The sequence below is a fragment of the Plectropomus leopardus genome, chromosome 8, assembly GCF_008729295.1.
Source record: "Plectropomus leopardus isolate mb chromosome 8, YSFRI_Pleo_2.0, whole genome shotgun sequence".
Lineage (NCBI taxonomy): Eukaryota > Metazoa > Chordata > Actinopteri > Perciformes > Serranidae > Plectropomus > Plectropomus leopardus.
In genome coordinates, this window is record NC_056470.1 from 18,161,843 (window position 1) to 18,177,374 (window position 15,532).

At 41.4% G+C, this 15,532-nt stretch overlaps 1 protein-coding gene across 1 annotated transcript in view; it reads right to left on the reverse strand.

Moving 5' to 3' along the window:
* lrp1ab (low density lipoprotein receptor-related protein 1Ab) overlaps nucleotides 1-15,532 on the reverse strand; it is a 108,551-nt gene that overhangs the window by 13,298 nt on the left and 79,721 nt on the right. The window contains exons 42-68 of the mRNA XM_042491442.1: nucleotides 12,821-13,010; nucleotides 12,428-12,632; nucleotides 12,140-12,332; nucleotides 11,380-11,505; nucleotides 11,149-11,277; nucleotides 10,641-10,760; nucleotides 10,303-10,416; nucleotides 9,426-9,575; nucleotides 9,215-9,337; nucleotides 8,964-9,080; nucleotides 8,704-8,832; nucleotides 8,452-8,577; nucleotides 8,151-8,291; nucleotides 7,805-7,992; nucleotides 6,390-6,573; nucleotides 6,209-6,294; nucleotides 5,984-6,103; nucleotides 5,667-5,854; nucleotides 5,337-5,542; nucleotides 2,332-2,520; nucleotides 1,931-2,079; nucleotides 1,585-1,678; nucleotides 1,316-1,432; nucleotides 1,042-1,161; nucleotides 504-626; nucleotides 286-411; nucleotides 35-151 (exon numbers count right to left, since the gene is read on the reverse strand). Of these exons, the coding sequence (XP_042347376.1) occupies nucleotides 35-151; nucleotides 286-411; nucleotides 504-626; nucleotides 1,042-1,161; nucleotides 1,316-1,432; nucleotides 1,585-1,678; nucleotides 1,931-2,079; nucleotides 2,332-2,520; nucleotides 5,337-5,542; nucleotides 5,667-5,854; nucleotides 5,984-6,103; nucleotides 6,209-6,294; nucleotides 6,390-6,573; nucleotides 7,805-7,992; nucleotides 8,151-8,291; nucleotides 8,452-8,577; nucleotides 8,704-8,832; nucleotides 8,964-9,080; nucleotides 9,215-9,337; nucleotides 9,426-9,575; nucleotides 10,303-10,416; nucleotides 10,641-10,760; nucleotides 11,149-11,277; nucleotides 11,380-11,505; nucleotides 12,140-12,332; nucleotides 12,428-12,632; nucleotides 12,821-13,010 (3,870 nt within the window). The remainder of the gene's footprint in view (nucleotides 1-34; nucleotides 152-285; nucleotides 412-503; nucleotides 627-1,041; nucleotides 1,162-1,315; nucleotides 1,433-1,584; nucleotides 1,679-1,930; nucleotides 2,080-2,331; nucleotides 2,521-5,336; nucleotides 5,543-5,666; nucleotides 5,855-5,983; nucleotides 6,104-6,208; nucleotides 6,295-6,389; nucleotides 6,574-7,804; nucleotides 7,993-8,150; nucleotides 8,292-8,451; nucleotides 8,578-8,703; nucleotides 8,833-8,963; nucleotides 9,081-9,214; nucleotides 9,338-9,425; nucleotides 9,576-10,302; nucleotides 10,417-10,640; nucleotides 10,761-11,148; nucleotides 11,278-11,379; nucleotides 11,506-12,139; nucleotides 12,333-12,427; nucleotides 12,633-12,820; nucleotides 13,011-15,532) is intronic.

The following is a 15,532-nucleotide window of genomic DNA, read 5'->3' on the forward strand; positions in this document are numbered from 1 at the left end:
AAGACATTGCCTCCAATGTGAAAGTGACACCTACTACACTTGTCTTCATCTGAGTTGTCCCCACAGTCATTGTCGTAATCACACTGCCAGCGGCCCGGTACACAGCGGTTGTTCTTACATCTGAACTGGTACGGCTCACATGTCCTCTCAGCTGCAAAAATCACACAAAATGTTACAGTCGACGAAATAAAAACAGAAAGAGCAAAGTCAAATTTGGAAACATCTGTGCCAGAAATGCCTCTTCAGCGACATCCGTCTGATTTTAAAAGAACAGGATATTCTTACCACACTCCTCTTTTGGTTCATCTGATGCATCGCCACAGTCGTCCTCGCCGTCACACTTCCAGCGAGCAGGGATGCAACGTCCAGAGTCTTTGCATCTGAACTCGTCCACACCACAAGTCATCTGGGCTGGAGAGAGAAACATTTGGGGGCGGTTACATTGGAAAACTGATTAGGATGAGCCAGAATAAACAAAATGCAAATTAAAATGGAATTCCTACTGCAGTTGGCGGGCTCATCTGATCCGTCCACACAGTCATTGTCACGGTCGCACACCCACACACGAGGTATGCAGCGTTTGGTGATGGCACACTGGAACTGGGTGGGTGCGCACGTGACTTCAGCTGTGGGAGGGAATAACAGATCAAAATAATGACTAAGTATCTTAAAATATTGACAAAGCATGTCAAAATAAGGGAAGACTTTCTCAAAATGAGTTACTATTCCAAAAATATGACTTATCTCAATGTAATGACCTAGAATTTCAAAATAATGAGAAACGTGCTTAAAATATTGCCTTAGTATTTTGAAATAAGTATCTTCAAATAATAATGACTCAGTATCTCAAAATAATAGGAACATTTCTCAAAATAATTACAAATTAGTATCATTTCTAATTATTTTGATATACAAACTCATTATCTCGAGAAAGTTTCTCATTATAATGACTTACATTCTTTACTTTCATCACACCAGTGGACATTGTCTCCCATAAAATGTATATGATGCAACTGAACAAAGACAAAAGTCTCTACTTACGGCAGTCCTTCTCATCCTCTCCTTCTCCGCAGTTGTCCTGGCCGTTACAGCGGAAGATGCCTGGGATGCAGCGGCTTGGGTGGGAGCATTTGAACTGGCTGGGCAGGCAAACGTGAATATCTGTGATGCAAAAAAAAGAAACAAACAAAACATTAGAACAATAAAACGGTGGTAAAATGGTAGTGATGGTAGTATTCAAGAAACAATAGACAGGGCAGGAAGCATATTTAAGATAATTATTTGGGAATGAAATGTTTAAAAAGGAGATACATACCACAGTTGGCCTCATCTGAGTTGTCCTGGCAGTCATTGTCTCCATCACAGATGTAAGCAGGGTTGGTGCAGATGCCTGTGCCGCACTGAAACTGCCCCGGCCTGCATTTGAACTCAGCTGTGATGGGGAAAAAAAATCAGTTAGTCAGTTTCACACTGGATATTTAAACCAAATTATTTTTTATTTCCTCCCTACAGAATCACACACATTTTACATGTCACAGAAATGTGACACACTATCGTCTCCTAGTTATCGTTCCAAACACTTACGGCAGTCTGCTGGCTCATCTGACCGGTCACCGCAATCATCCTCGGTGTCGCATTTCCACCAGAAAGGAATGCACTTGTCGTTCTTGCACACAAACTACAGCAGGGAGAGGGAAATTAATCAGAGACGATGGGACATGACGACAGAGCTCCTCTGCGTCAACGCCGTTGACAAAGCAAGAGCTAGCTACTAAAGCACTGGGCAGCCAGCCAGCTGTCAACAGACAATCACCAAACATAAGCAGTTCATCAAACAAGACCATGCGAGACATGGAGATATAAAAATCCACTTATCAACTGTAGTCACTCAGTCATGTCTACGCTGATGATGTTTACACAGCATCCTCACCTGGCTAGCTGTACAGTTGGACATGCAAGTGCGCTGATCGTTGGCCAGGTAGAAATTGGTGGGACAGGCACACTTGTAACCTCCTTCAGGAGAGAGCAGGCAAAGGTTACTGCAGCCGCCATTGTTCGTCTGGCACGGATGGTTGAGAACTGGGAGAGAAACAGAAAGAGGGAAAATGTTTTAATGGCTGACTGCACCGATATGTTTTTCAGCACAAGACTGAGGTTTTATGATATCTGGATTTCAGTAGGAAAATGTTTAAAAGTGATTTTTTAAACACAGCTAACACTTGCAATGTGCAGCAATGTGAACTAGCACTGATATTCCATATGCTATTTTCTGTCAAATTCCTGAACCTTTACACATTCATTGCGACATGCTTTCTACAGTGCATCTCTTACCCTGGGGCTGGCGGTAGGGGTGGTAAATGTGGATGTCCATGGGTCGATGCAAGGTGCTGATCAGGGTGGTCTTGTTGGTACCCAGAGACTTATGAGCTCTGTTGATAGATTTTGTCTCCCAGTCGGTCCAGTAGATGTGCTCCTCAAACAGGGTCATGGCAAAGATGTGAGGAATGTCTTGGCTGAGAACTGCAGAGACACAGACAAACATCAAATCATATTGTTCATGTGCTGTAACATACAGCAAAGCTGCCATTCTGTTATACGAAGTAACAGATTTCTAAAACTGATCAGTGCAGCTCTGTGACAAGAAAAATCCATCTTTTGCTAAGCTAACACTCTCATATCTCAAACAGAAGGACTTTACATTTGCATGAGAAGTGGAAAAATGTGTACTGTACTACTGTTACTGTGCTAGATTCTAATCAAATATGAGAAAAATTAAATGATATTGCAGAAATTCAATGAGCAATGTAAACCTTAATAACAACAATAATAACAGTTTTGTGATCTTAGAAATCACACCTTTCTCAAAAAAAACCTGTTAGGGCATTCTTGCACTATTTATATAAAACAGAGGCAGGGTGGAGTACACAGCTACAGTGGCTCCACTCTGTCTCTGTCTTATGTAATGATTTCTACACCTCATTAGGCTTTACACTCTAATTGCACCTTTTCTGCTCCTATATTTTTGTCATTTCATGTGTTTGCTCTCAGTATTGGAGGCTGGTACGTTATGGAAACACACCACTAGTGTCTGATGTAAAACACAGCAGTCCAAACACATCACGCACGCATGGATTGGCACACGCAAAAGACACACATGAAGGACAGAGTTCAAAATACCTTGTGATTAGGTGACTATGGTTTCGATATTGACTATAACAAGTATGGTGCTTTAAACAAATAACATGTTGTTAGCATGTTTTACAACATCTGGTCGAACTCTGATATTAGTCAGATTAGCATGAAGTTCCCATTGGTCAATCCTTATCTAAATTCAAACAGGTCATGTCTTGTTCGGCAAACACACACAAGGCCACATTGGTGTTTTTATGGTGTGTGTGTTCTTCGAGGGACAGGTGAATAAACTGGACCTCATAACTTGTTTTAAATCTGAGAAGCATTCACTTGTGATGCACTATTGTTTGTAGCTTTTTATTGCGCGTCTTGTGTCTTTTTCTTTTTCTCTCTCTTTTTTTTTTTTACAACTTGATGTTATTATGTTATTGTGTTGTGTCTTTGTTCCTACCTGCCAAGGGACTGCAGATGCAATTCAGCTCAAAGCTATAATCCGGTACGGTGGATCAAATGGTAACGTTTATGTTTGAAACTACATATGAACCCTTTTAAATAAATAATAAACTCCCTGGACAAACTATTGATAGATTCACACCAAAAGCAAAGACAAGACTGTCAAATGTTCTATTATGAATTGTAGTTTTGTGCAAATTGTAGTTTTCCCTCCAACATGCCTCTATTTGAGCAGTTTTCCAGTTTGAGCATTATGTCAGATGAAACACTCAGCATCTCTACACTATTTTGCACACATATATACATTCTTCATCTGAGAAGTGATGGGATGCCACAGACATCTATATGTGTTGAGCAGAGCTTAGCAAATGAAACAGTGCAGATGCCAGCTGCGCTCTAGCATTCTTCTGCACGCCTGGTTGGCTCACAATATCAACTATTGTAACAAGTGTGCTAAACAACTGAGCGTTATGTGGACGTCATACATGCTAGAGGCCTCGCTGATCAGAACAAAAAGGGCTTCTGTCCCCTGGGCCTGTGCTGCAGGACCATCTGACCTGCCTGCTTATGCTTGGTGGCTCACAAACAAGAATGTGAATGTATGCATGATTGTTTGACAAGGGGAAACTCATTCAGACAGCTGACAAGCACATTAGCCTGTCATCCCACAAGATGTTGCCACAGTAAAACCAAATCGGCTGAATATTCAGTTACTGCACTTCCTTGTTTCAATATGACTGTGGTCTTGTCATGAACCATTTCTCCTGTTAAGTGGACACTTAAAGCTTTTCAGTTCCCCACCAGCTTTATTTATAAGACCAAATAAATACATGCATCAAAAAATGGTGCCTTGAGTGAATCTTCTGTCACTTTCAAGTTTAAGATGCAACTATGTGGCATTTGACAGCTTCCTGCCTTCATAAATTTTTATTTTAAACGTACGTTCTACTTAGAGCCTTATGGTGGTAAGCCTGCTCCTAGTCACGTTGCAGTTTACATCCATATCTGTCCAGATTTATGTAGCCATGGCAGTTGACAATGCTTCAAATATGTACATTGCTGCAAATAAGCTTCTTTTTCTAAAATGTAGATGCTTTACACACAACTTGGTAGCACAGAAGATCAGTGCAATAATCACAGTTTCAAGGGGGGCTCCCAAGATTCGTGTCTCCAATTCAATATTTGACCAAATGTCTCTCCTCCTCTTTCTGAGTTATGGCATCGAAAAAATGGCCAGAAAAGTGTATTTGCAGACCACTGTGACACAACAGTGAAGTGGACCTTTTGGATATAAAATGTCATCACTTCATCATTTTATCCTATTAGACATTTGTGCAAACATTTTGTCATAATTGATATATTAATTCTTGCATTATGGCCCAAAACATGTTTAGTAAGGTCACAGTGACCTTTGACCAGCAAAATCTAATCAGTTCATTGTTAAGTCCTGGTCAACATCTGTGCCAAATCTGAGGAAATTTCCTCAGAGTCTATTTAAGATATAGGGCTCATGAGAATGTAACAGTCATATAGACAAGCCAAAAAACATAATGCCTCGGCCACAGGTGTTGCTAGCACAAAGGCATAAAAATGTTTAATTACCCATACATAGATATATCTTTTCATAGACCAATATTTAGGCCAATACATGCAGTGGGAGTCCCACACTGACAAAAGTTACCAAGTTGCTCTGAGTGTGTAAATTCAGAAAGAAAAAACTATCTGTGTCGGAATGTGATCGGGTCTGTTACCTGTGTGCCTGTCCGTGCCGTCCAGGCGGGCAAACTCAATGTAGTCCTCTCTGGCATCAGCCCAGTATATGCGGTCATTGATGAAGTCCAGAGTCAGTCCATTTGGCCACGTGATCTTATCCTCTATGATTACACTTCTGTTTGTGCCATCCATCCCGATTCTCCCAATGTGAGGGTTGTCGCCCCAGTCAGACCAGTACAGGTAGCTAACCAGCGGGGGATAAAATAGTGATTCAGTTCAAGTATCTAAATGAAATTTATCTTAAATTTCAGAGCTCAGCAGTTACCACAACCAGATGAGAACCTGAGAAACCTAATAGAGGCTCTTACCCATAGCGAACATCCACAGCCACAGCACGAGGTTCCCTCAGGCCATTGTTGACCAGTACGGTCCGGTAGGCCCCGTTGAGTTTCGACACCTCGATGGTGTCCCGGCCTTTGTCACACCAGTACAAATTCCCGCCAACCCAATCCACTGCCAAGCCATCCGGGTTACTCAGAGAGGTCCGGTGCAAAACCTGCCAGGTCAGTCAGTCACAAGGTTAGACAATGATGAAGTTTCCTGTCAGACACTCACACACTTTCATAAAAATGAGTAAATATTTATGTTTAATGTGCTGGATGGCTAAAAAGGTTTCCTCGCTGACCTCCATGTTGCTGCCGTTCATACGCATGCGTCGGATCATGCTGCCCTGCGTGGTCACATCTGTCCAGTAGATCATCTGCTCTGCATAGTGGAAGTCCAGTGCCACTGCATTATTCAGACCCTGAAACAGAGGAAGTTACAGTATTAACGGGTGAATGTAGCACTAACGTCAAGAACGTCTCCTTGTTTGTTTTAGTAGGTTAAACTGAGAACTGGTGTGTCTCACCTGTTTTATCAGAGTGTAGTTGGACCCGTCCAGGTTGAGTTTTCTAAGGTAGTACCGGTTAGCAAAGATCAAGTAGGGCTCCTCTTCTGCACACAAATACCAGACAGAAAACATTTGCTTCAGAATTGAATTGGCTGTAAACAACCAGCAAAATACAAAAAAACACACAAGCGAGCCTCACCCGACGTGGACTTGCAGGTGGTTGGGTCGTTGGGGCTGAGTTCAAATCCGTCCACGCAGAGACAGTGGAAGCTGCCATGTGTGTTGATGCAGTGCTGAGAACAGGGGTAGGTGGTTGTGCACTCATTTATATCCACACACGTCTTCCCATCCCGCTTAAGCTGGAAACCAGGATGACACCTGCACTGATGGGGCAAAGAGCACAGGAGAGATGTCACAATCCCACTGCATATGAGTCCTGGCACTTCTCACTTTTAGTGTGGACCAATTACAAGAGCCTGCCACTGCCTGTCATAAAATATCTGTCAGTCAACCTGATACATGTGTTTTTCCTTTCAGCAAAAGCCAAATTTTTTCCCAATTCCGATGTGGAGTAGTACTAATATCTCAAAACTGTCATGAAATCCAGTTGCTGCTGACAAAAAATAAGCTGACATCCAACGCGTTTGTCAAGTAAGTGGCATGAACATCATCTCACCACAAGGCATGGCAAAAACACTTATTCATTACTAGTCAAAATCAGCTTAAACTGTCGCGTCTCATAAGCACATCTGTGTTTTAAAAGAAATCCAACACACGCTAACACCTCCAAATTCTACTCCTTCACCAACATGTGAGAATTTGCAGTATACTGTGCCTGTGTATGGGGAAAGGAAGTGACACACACACACACACACACACACACACACACACACACACACACACACACACACACACACACACACACACACACACACACACACACACACACACACACACAGACCTGACCTTTGACCACCAAACTCTAAACAGTTTACTTTTGAGTCCAAGTGGACATTTATGCCAAATTTGAGGGAATTCCCTCAAGGCCTTCTTGTGATATCATGTTCACAAGAATGCAATGGACAGGTCTGTTGGCTGTTGCTGGTGCAGAGGCGTAACACTCTGGGGAAAACCCTGCACACAAGGGTTAATCTGTAATGATGAAGTTATGTGCAAAAAATGTTATGCAAACTCTGAATACCAACAACCCCGTCAGCATAAAAGAGCATCTTATTGGTGTATAAATTGTTCCTTATCATTTCCAAATGAAGCTCTGACCATAGCCTCAACACCACAGATATTAAAGTTCACACAGAGTTCAAGCTGTTCGAAGACCGGCCTCCTACTTTCAAGAAAGAGAGCCAAAACATGTTTTTGTCTTACATAACTGCATGCCTGAAGAGAGTGGCTCCCAACCTTTTTACTTCAGGTCCTCCCTAACTCTCCATTAATAGCATGCAACTCATTTTGTCTGTGAGGTAACTGTGCGCCTATTAGGTACATCATTTGGTTGCCAATTAAAGTCAGTGAGTTCAAGAAGTAATTTGATTTGCTTTAGTTGCTCTTGAAAAATTGGGGGAAAAAAGCACTTATACAACCAATTAGACTGCTTACCTTGAAGCCAATCTTGAGGTCATCGCAGAGCTGCGAGCAGCCACTCAGCTTACTGTTAAGACACTCATTGATGAAGCAGTTGAGTTCATCGGAGCCGTCACCACAGTCATCGTTGCGGTCACACAGCAGAGTCTCATTCAAACACGTCCCATTACGGCACATGAAGGCCGACTCATTACACGTCCTCTCTGAAATCAGTTACAAACACCATGTTACATTAGTGTCACCCTGAAACAGGACATGATCTGTCTGAACAAGAAGTTTCTTTATATGATTCATATTTTATAATGTTGGTAGAGAAGTAAAAGGTAAAAGGTGATTTTAAAAAACTGATTTTTATTCTGACCTGAGTCAGTGCAGCGAGGGTTCTTGGGAGCTTCATCGGAGCCGTCCTGACAGTCAAACTCTCCGTCACACTCCCATTTCTTCTGGTTAAGGCAGCGGCCGTTTGCACAGCGGAACTCATCTGGACCACATGTTGGGTACTCTATACCAGAACAAGAGTATGTTTCTCATTAACTTTAACCCCAGTTGTTGGTACAAGAAAAATTATCACAAATCACATTCTCTCACAAGCTATTTTGTGGTCAGAATTTTCTAACTTTCCGCTCAGTCTTCCTGCATTTCTCTTCCAGGATCACACTCACCACATTCTGGGGATTCATCCGAGCCATCGGAGCAGTCGATGTCATGATCGCACACAAAGTGTTTGGGGATACACTGTCTGTTCTGGCACATGAACTCATTCTCATCACAAGTGTTGTTGGTGTACACTGGAAGTAAAAAAGTACAAATTCTGGTTAATGGAGATGGAGCTGTGTTGGAAGGAGAGTTTTTCTCTTCACTCACAACACAGAGAGGACAGATTTTTCCACAGGGTTATTAACTGTCCCACTCACTGCAGCCAGCCTTGACACTCTCATCAGCTCCATCAGGACAGTCTTTGTCTCCATCACACTTCCAGCGTTGAGGCACACACATGTGGGAGCCGGGACACTGGAAAGCCTCAGGGCTGCAGGTCTTGGATTCTGTGATGTAATTATGGGTAAGTTACATCACAATATAATGTCAGGAAATCTTACGCATACAGTCAAATGCCTCACCCGGGCGTGGGAGAAAGTGATTTTACATTGGTGCATGTAAGTTATATGTCACTTACTGCACTTCTGGTCCTCATCAGAGCCATCGCCACAGTCGTCAGAGCCGTCACACACCCAGTGGCTGGAAATGCAGCGGTGGTTCCCACATTCAAACTGGGTGGATGTACAAAATTTGTCTGCAAAGGAGGGAAAACAAGCTCAGTATTTTGAGGAAATTATTTAATTTGCCCTAGCCACAAGTTTTTTCCATGTGTAGTGGGAAGCCTAAAGAAAAAAAAAAGGGTACTAGAGGACAACTTGGTACACTGACCACAGTGTGTCTCATCAGCTCCGTTCTCACAGTCGTTCTCCTTATCACAGGTCCAGCTCATGGGAATGCAGCGACCACTGGGACAAGCAAAGAAGTTGACTGGACATTTAAGCTTCCTTTTATCTGAAAAACGAGAGAGAAATGAAATGTAGAATCTCTGACAATTTAATTAAAGCTGAAAGCATTTTAGAGAGGAAACAAAGTGCCCAACCTGGGCAGTTTCTCTCATCAGAAAAGTCTCCACAGTCGTTGTTGCCGTCACACACCCATGAGGGCAGATAACACAAAGTAGTTTTCTCACAGCTCTGGAAGGACACTCCTTTCACTCCCAGGCGGAAGAAACGGGAGCAGTCAGTGGGCTCTGAGAATAACGGAAAAAGCTTTTAATAACTAACTTCAAAGAAATTCACTGAAGTAATACTTCACCCTCAAAACGACCAGTTCTTTATTAGTAACTCACCCTGTGTTACCTTAAATTAGTGAAGAAAATTAGTAAATAAATCTTCACTGTTTTTCTTGTCTACCTCGGGTGAACAAAGAATCCAAAATCTGAAAAACTTCTTGATGAAATGATGTCATATGGGTCTGTGTTTAACAATGGAAAAACTACATTAAAACATCTGTGTACAAACACTCACAGCTCGTGCAGTATAATCCAAATCTCATTTATCAAGTCATGTGCTCAGAACTAAAATACATCAGTTTTTGCTAAAACCTTACTATTTTAATTTAATTTGATTTATTTAACTCCACTGACAAAAAGTGTTATTTTTAGCACAAAGTGCATGTGTTTGGGAGGTACTGGAAAAAATGACAGAAAAAATGAGACCTGGATTATGATGCACAAGAGTTTGTAAATGTGTGTTTTGATATAGTTTTGCTGTTGTTAACTGCAGTTTACCAGAGGCATGTGAGAAAGACAGTTTTCCTTACAAATTCAATGTAACACAGGGTGAGTAACTGATGTACAAATGGTCATTCTGGGGGTGAAGTATTTCTTCAAGTCAGTTTCCATCATGTGACTTCTCTCTTGTTAAAGATTTTCCCTCATTTAATTTTATTAAACATCACTGAGGTAAATTACTTACGGCAGTTCATTTCATCACTAGCATCCTCACAGTTGACCACCTGGTCACAGCGACTGAAGTTAGAGATACAGCTTCCATCTTTGCACTGGAACTCTCCCACTTTGCACAGAGTCACTGCAGGATGCACATAAAGTTTCACAAATCAGGAATAACAGGCAGCTTGATCAAGTAAGCAAAAACAACATTCAGTAATGTGTAGACATAACAGTACAAACGGTGACAAAATCACATTCAAGGTGAACACAGTTTCTCTTTGTGCATCTATCAAAAGCTTGAAGCTTAAAGCTTTTTTTTTTTTTTAATCAATTGCTGCTATAAAATGGACATTAATTGCTTACTGTTGCAGGGCAGTTCATCTGAGTGGTCACCACAGTCATCTGTACCATCACACCAGAACTGGTGGCCGATACAGCGGCCATTCATGCAGCGCCTGTAACCCTTCTTACAAATTCGATTGGCTGAGAAGGAACAGCAGTTGGTTAGCAGTTGGCTGAAGTGCAAAGTCATTTTTTTGCATATTTTCCAGTCAAAGCAAACAAATCACTATTTCATAAATGAAACTGATAAGCTGTGTTACAAATCTGTATCAAACATACTTAAATTCCCTTAACCCCCCCCAAGCTTAGCTCAAAATTTACATTTCTTTCCCTGGTCTTAATTTTATCCTTGGATATTCTACAGTAACAAATTAGCCCTCACACTTAATGATCTAATAATAATTTATTGTATTTTTGTACTAATTCTAAACTGCTTTAACCATTAGCTAAGTATCTGAAGATGATGAAACAAAATGATGACCTTTGATAGGTCATTGTTCACGAACTAACGGGCCCATGAAGAACTCACCACAATAGGACTGCTTCTCATCAGACTTGTCCTTGCAGTGGGCCATGCCATCACAGGTCAGGCTGTAGTTGATACAGTCGCCGTTTCCACACTCAAAGTCGTCCACACTTCCACATGACACATTAAGTGCTGGAGAGGTAAAAACATTTGATTTCAGCAACATTTAACCTTTTAATTGAGAAGACGCTTTGTAAAAACATTATCTAAAAATGTTTGAAGACTTTCTCTTACAAGAGCATGTGTTGTCTTCCAGGAGTTGTCTGTCTCCACGGCAACTGCAGTTGACCCGTCCATCGGATGTAGGCAGACACAGGTCTTGGCAACCTCCATTATTTGTTCGGCAAGGAGAAAACTCACCTGAGCAAAGTATAATACAGGAGGGTTAGTAATATTAAATACTTTTTTTACACTGCGTAGAAGCCATATTGCCATGTTCACTATCTTAGTGTGGCTAATTAGCATGCTAATATTTGCTAGGTGTGACACCCTGAAGATGGCGCAAGCCAATACTGGTTGGTATTTTTATTTTTTAATGTTTCTAACCCTATGAATCAAAGACCTTCAATGCTTTTCAAACCATCTTGAGTGCCTGGACCTGGGTCTTTTATACCACTGTTTTGGTTATAAGTCCTTTCTGTTTTTAAAGACAATGAACAGCTGAGGCTGATGAGAATGTCATTTGTTTTGGAGGTATTTTATTATAAACAAAGGTATTGGACAAATTAAAGTTTACCTGAAGAAAAATTAGGAGATCACCAAAGTGATAACAGTTCATCCTGAAAGTTTGACCGATATCTGTGCAAAATTAGCGGCAGTCTATCCAGTACTTGATTAGGTATTTTAGTCTGAAGTGGTGGCTGACTGACAAACTGATGAGGAAAACAGAACAAACAACCCTTTTCAACCATGGCAAAACAAGAGTTTATATTGCCAGTGACAAAGAGCAGCAACCTACACGAACTTTACAGTGACTTCAGTGAACAATACTTACAGCTGTTGGTGTCATTTGCCACAGCAATGATGCCCATTGGCTGCTGAGGGATGTCAGCACGGAGTACTTTCATGTCTCCTCCTGTGTATTTGTCAGCTCTAAGAACGGCCCTCCTCACCCAGTCGGTCCAGAAGATGTAGTCTCCATACACAGCCAGGCCGAACGGATGAACAGGCTCGTTCTTCAACAAGACCTGAAGCACAAAAATTTGGGCATCATTTCACAGAACACTGAAGTGGAAGTCAATGCCTCGGTGAAGCCAGAGGAAGAATTAAAGGGCTGTCTTACGTAACGGCTGCTTCCATCATATTCGCAGCGCTCAATCTTGTCCAGTGTGGCATCAGAGAAGTAGAGTTTCTCAGCCCGGTGATCTATGGCCAAGCCGTTTGGTGTTTTAATGTCAGTGCCGATGATCACAAGCACATTGGCTCCATTCAGAGAGGCCCTCATGATGCTTGGAGACTGCTCATTCCAGTTGGTCCAAAACATCAAACTGTAGTGGAGGCAAACACGGAATAAACACAATGATGTGCAGCGGGAGCTCCCAAAATGTCTTGGTATAAACGTTATGGTTAACCCAACTAAAATAAATCTACTGTTCAAAAGACATAAAAGAAAAACAGTATTGGAACTGGGCCCTGATACAGTGCAGAACACCATGTTTCATTATTAATGACTCACTCCTGACACTCGTCCAACACAAAGGCTCTGGGGTGGTCTTCTCCAGACATCGTGACCACAGTGTTGCGGTTATAGGCCACAGAGCGGCTCTGGTCCACAGTGTGGCGAGTGATGGTAGAGGTTGTGTAACTGGTCCAGTAGAGCGTATCCCAACCACGGTGATATGCCAGGCCCTCAACTGACCCTACATCTGTGGAGCACAGGAAGAAGAAGTCAGCCCTCTGTGAATATTTTGGACCCATCACTTTTTCAGGCAATAGCTCTTCTGTTGTTGTCCAGCCAAAGATGTAAAAAGCAAAAAAAGCTTGAGAACTCTTTTGATTTCACTTTAAAAAAACATCACCTCTCAAGGGTGTTAGAGAGAGCTTTAATGAGGATCATCAGCGAGAATTCAACAAATCATTAATCACTGGTATAGTTTCACAAGTTGCCCCAACTCTGTTGAGGCTTTATTAAAGAGGCAGCTATAAATGTTTTAAGGTTATCCCCAATTTCCCACATCACTTCATGAATGGTGAAACACTGTGAGGAAGAAAGACAAGGTTAAAAAAGAAAAGTGAAAGAGAGAAATGGGAAATGGTACAACACAGAGCTGAGTATGAGCCACGCCTGCTGTTCCTGGAGAGAGTTTAAAGAGTCTGTATCATCTCATGGCCGGCTGCCTGCACATACAAATACAGCTCCCTGTGGATACTTTCATTCATGATGACTTCTTGTTCTGGAAAGAAAACTGCCACTGGAACAGCTTAAGGCACTTTAGGGACATAGGCCAGGGTGAAGAAGTCAGCCATGCACGGCAAAGATAGTACAGCTGCTCTCGATAGCCATCAACCTTTTGTCCTGTGACCTCCCACTTATAATACATACAGCAGTAGCAGGCTGGGGCAGTATATATATATTTCATACCTTCATACTCTCCTGACATTTCACTGGGCTATACGTTATATAGCCGTATTTCAATCATTTTCTATAACTGCTTATTGCCTTCACGGTCTCAGGTGAGGCGGGGTATACTCTGGATTATTGCAGGACCAAAACAAAGAGAGACAACCATTTACACTCACATTCACACCTACGGGCATTTTAGAGTCACCATTTAAACCAACCTGCATGTTCTTGGACTGTGGGAGGAAGCTGGAGAATAAAAAAATAGGGGTTGGAAATCATCAGAGGCCCCATGATATGATATTATCACGATACTTAAGCCAGAATACAATATTATTGTCATTTTAAATGTTTTGCAATATACCGAGTATTTTGATAACATCTATTGGGATCTAATGCAATGTATGACCTTTTTTCAACTGCGAATTAAGGAAAGACATTGTCAACATCTGTTTTTATCCAATAAGATAAAGTTTTCATCTAACTTCAGTCATTTTTATTGCAGCAATATGTATCTAGTGAACTGAAGAAGCAATTGATTTTGTTATTCTGGTAGGCAACAAAAAGTTAAATTTGTATTTGCAATATTAATCATTTATGTAATTGTAAATTATACTTGCCTCTGTGTATTGATACAATACTGCTGTGCAAAATATTACAATACCATGCTGTATTGATTTTTTTCACCCCAACTTGAGAAAACCCATGCTGACACAGGGAACTCAACTGCTGTGAGGCGAAACTGCACCTCTGTGATTCCCCATGACATGTCTTTTTGCTGTATTTGGGGGGTTTTGTTATCTTTGTCATTTTCACATCATGGAAGTTGTGTAAAAAGAAAATTCTCAGCTTCTGAATGTATGACACTGTCTAGGGTTGTGTGATATGTTAAGATTTTCCAACCAGCTAACCTCAGCCAAACAACTGCTTTCACTTAAAAAAGACCAGCTTAATTGCCTTTCTAATTTGACGCAAAAGACACATTTTTAAAATTCAACAGAAACGAAAAACTCACCAAAGCCATCTTAGCTCATGATAACACTCTTCCTAAAACCAACAGCTCTGGTTTGGTCGAAATAAACCTTAAATTCATCAAGTTAGATTTGAACGTATGCTGGCTCCACCACTGTTTTCCCTGCCTTCTCTCTCTGCAGTTGCTGGACAGCATTTTTCTAGTCCTGTAACGTTATCCCCACCACTCACAGTCGCCATCTTTATCAGCTCAGCTGCCTTGTTACACCATTTAAGTTTGACCTCTGGTGGCACGTGCTGTGCACCACAATACATCGCCTTAATACAGCTTCTCCATATCACTTCAATAGAAACAGGAATGTCAGTATTTTTGACAGTACTGAAAATCATACCCTTGAGATTTCTAAATAACCTGGTATACTATAATGCGGTCATATCTCCCAAGCCTAAGTAGCAGTAATATTTTTAACTTTGGAGCCTACATGACTCACACCATCATGGAAAAGGACACTGTACTGCAGCTTACGGGCTCCAATGTGTGCATCCATCTGTTCTTGGTCACACTAGCAACCACATTTATGACCACTTACAGACAACAATAAAAACCTGAACACTCCACACAACTGTTTGCTCCCGGCTGAAAATCAATAATCGCCCTTTAATAGATGTTTCAAATGAATGACGGCGTACCATAATCAAACTTAATGCAGGACAATGTTAAGGCTGAATACCTTGTTAACCAAACTAAATGCAACTAAAAGGCCACTCACAAAGTCTTTTCCATACTAAATGATCAGGCTATACAAAACAGAAATGACAAAAAGGTGTACTTGGGTAATTAACTGCTTGAGTTAA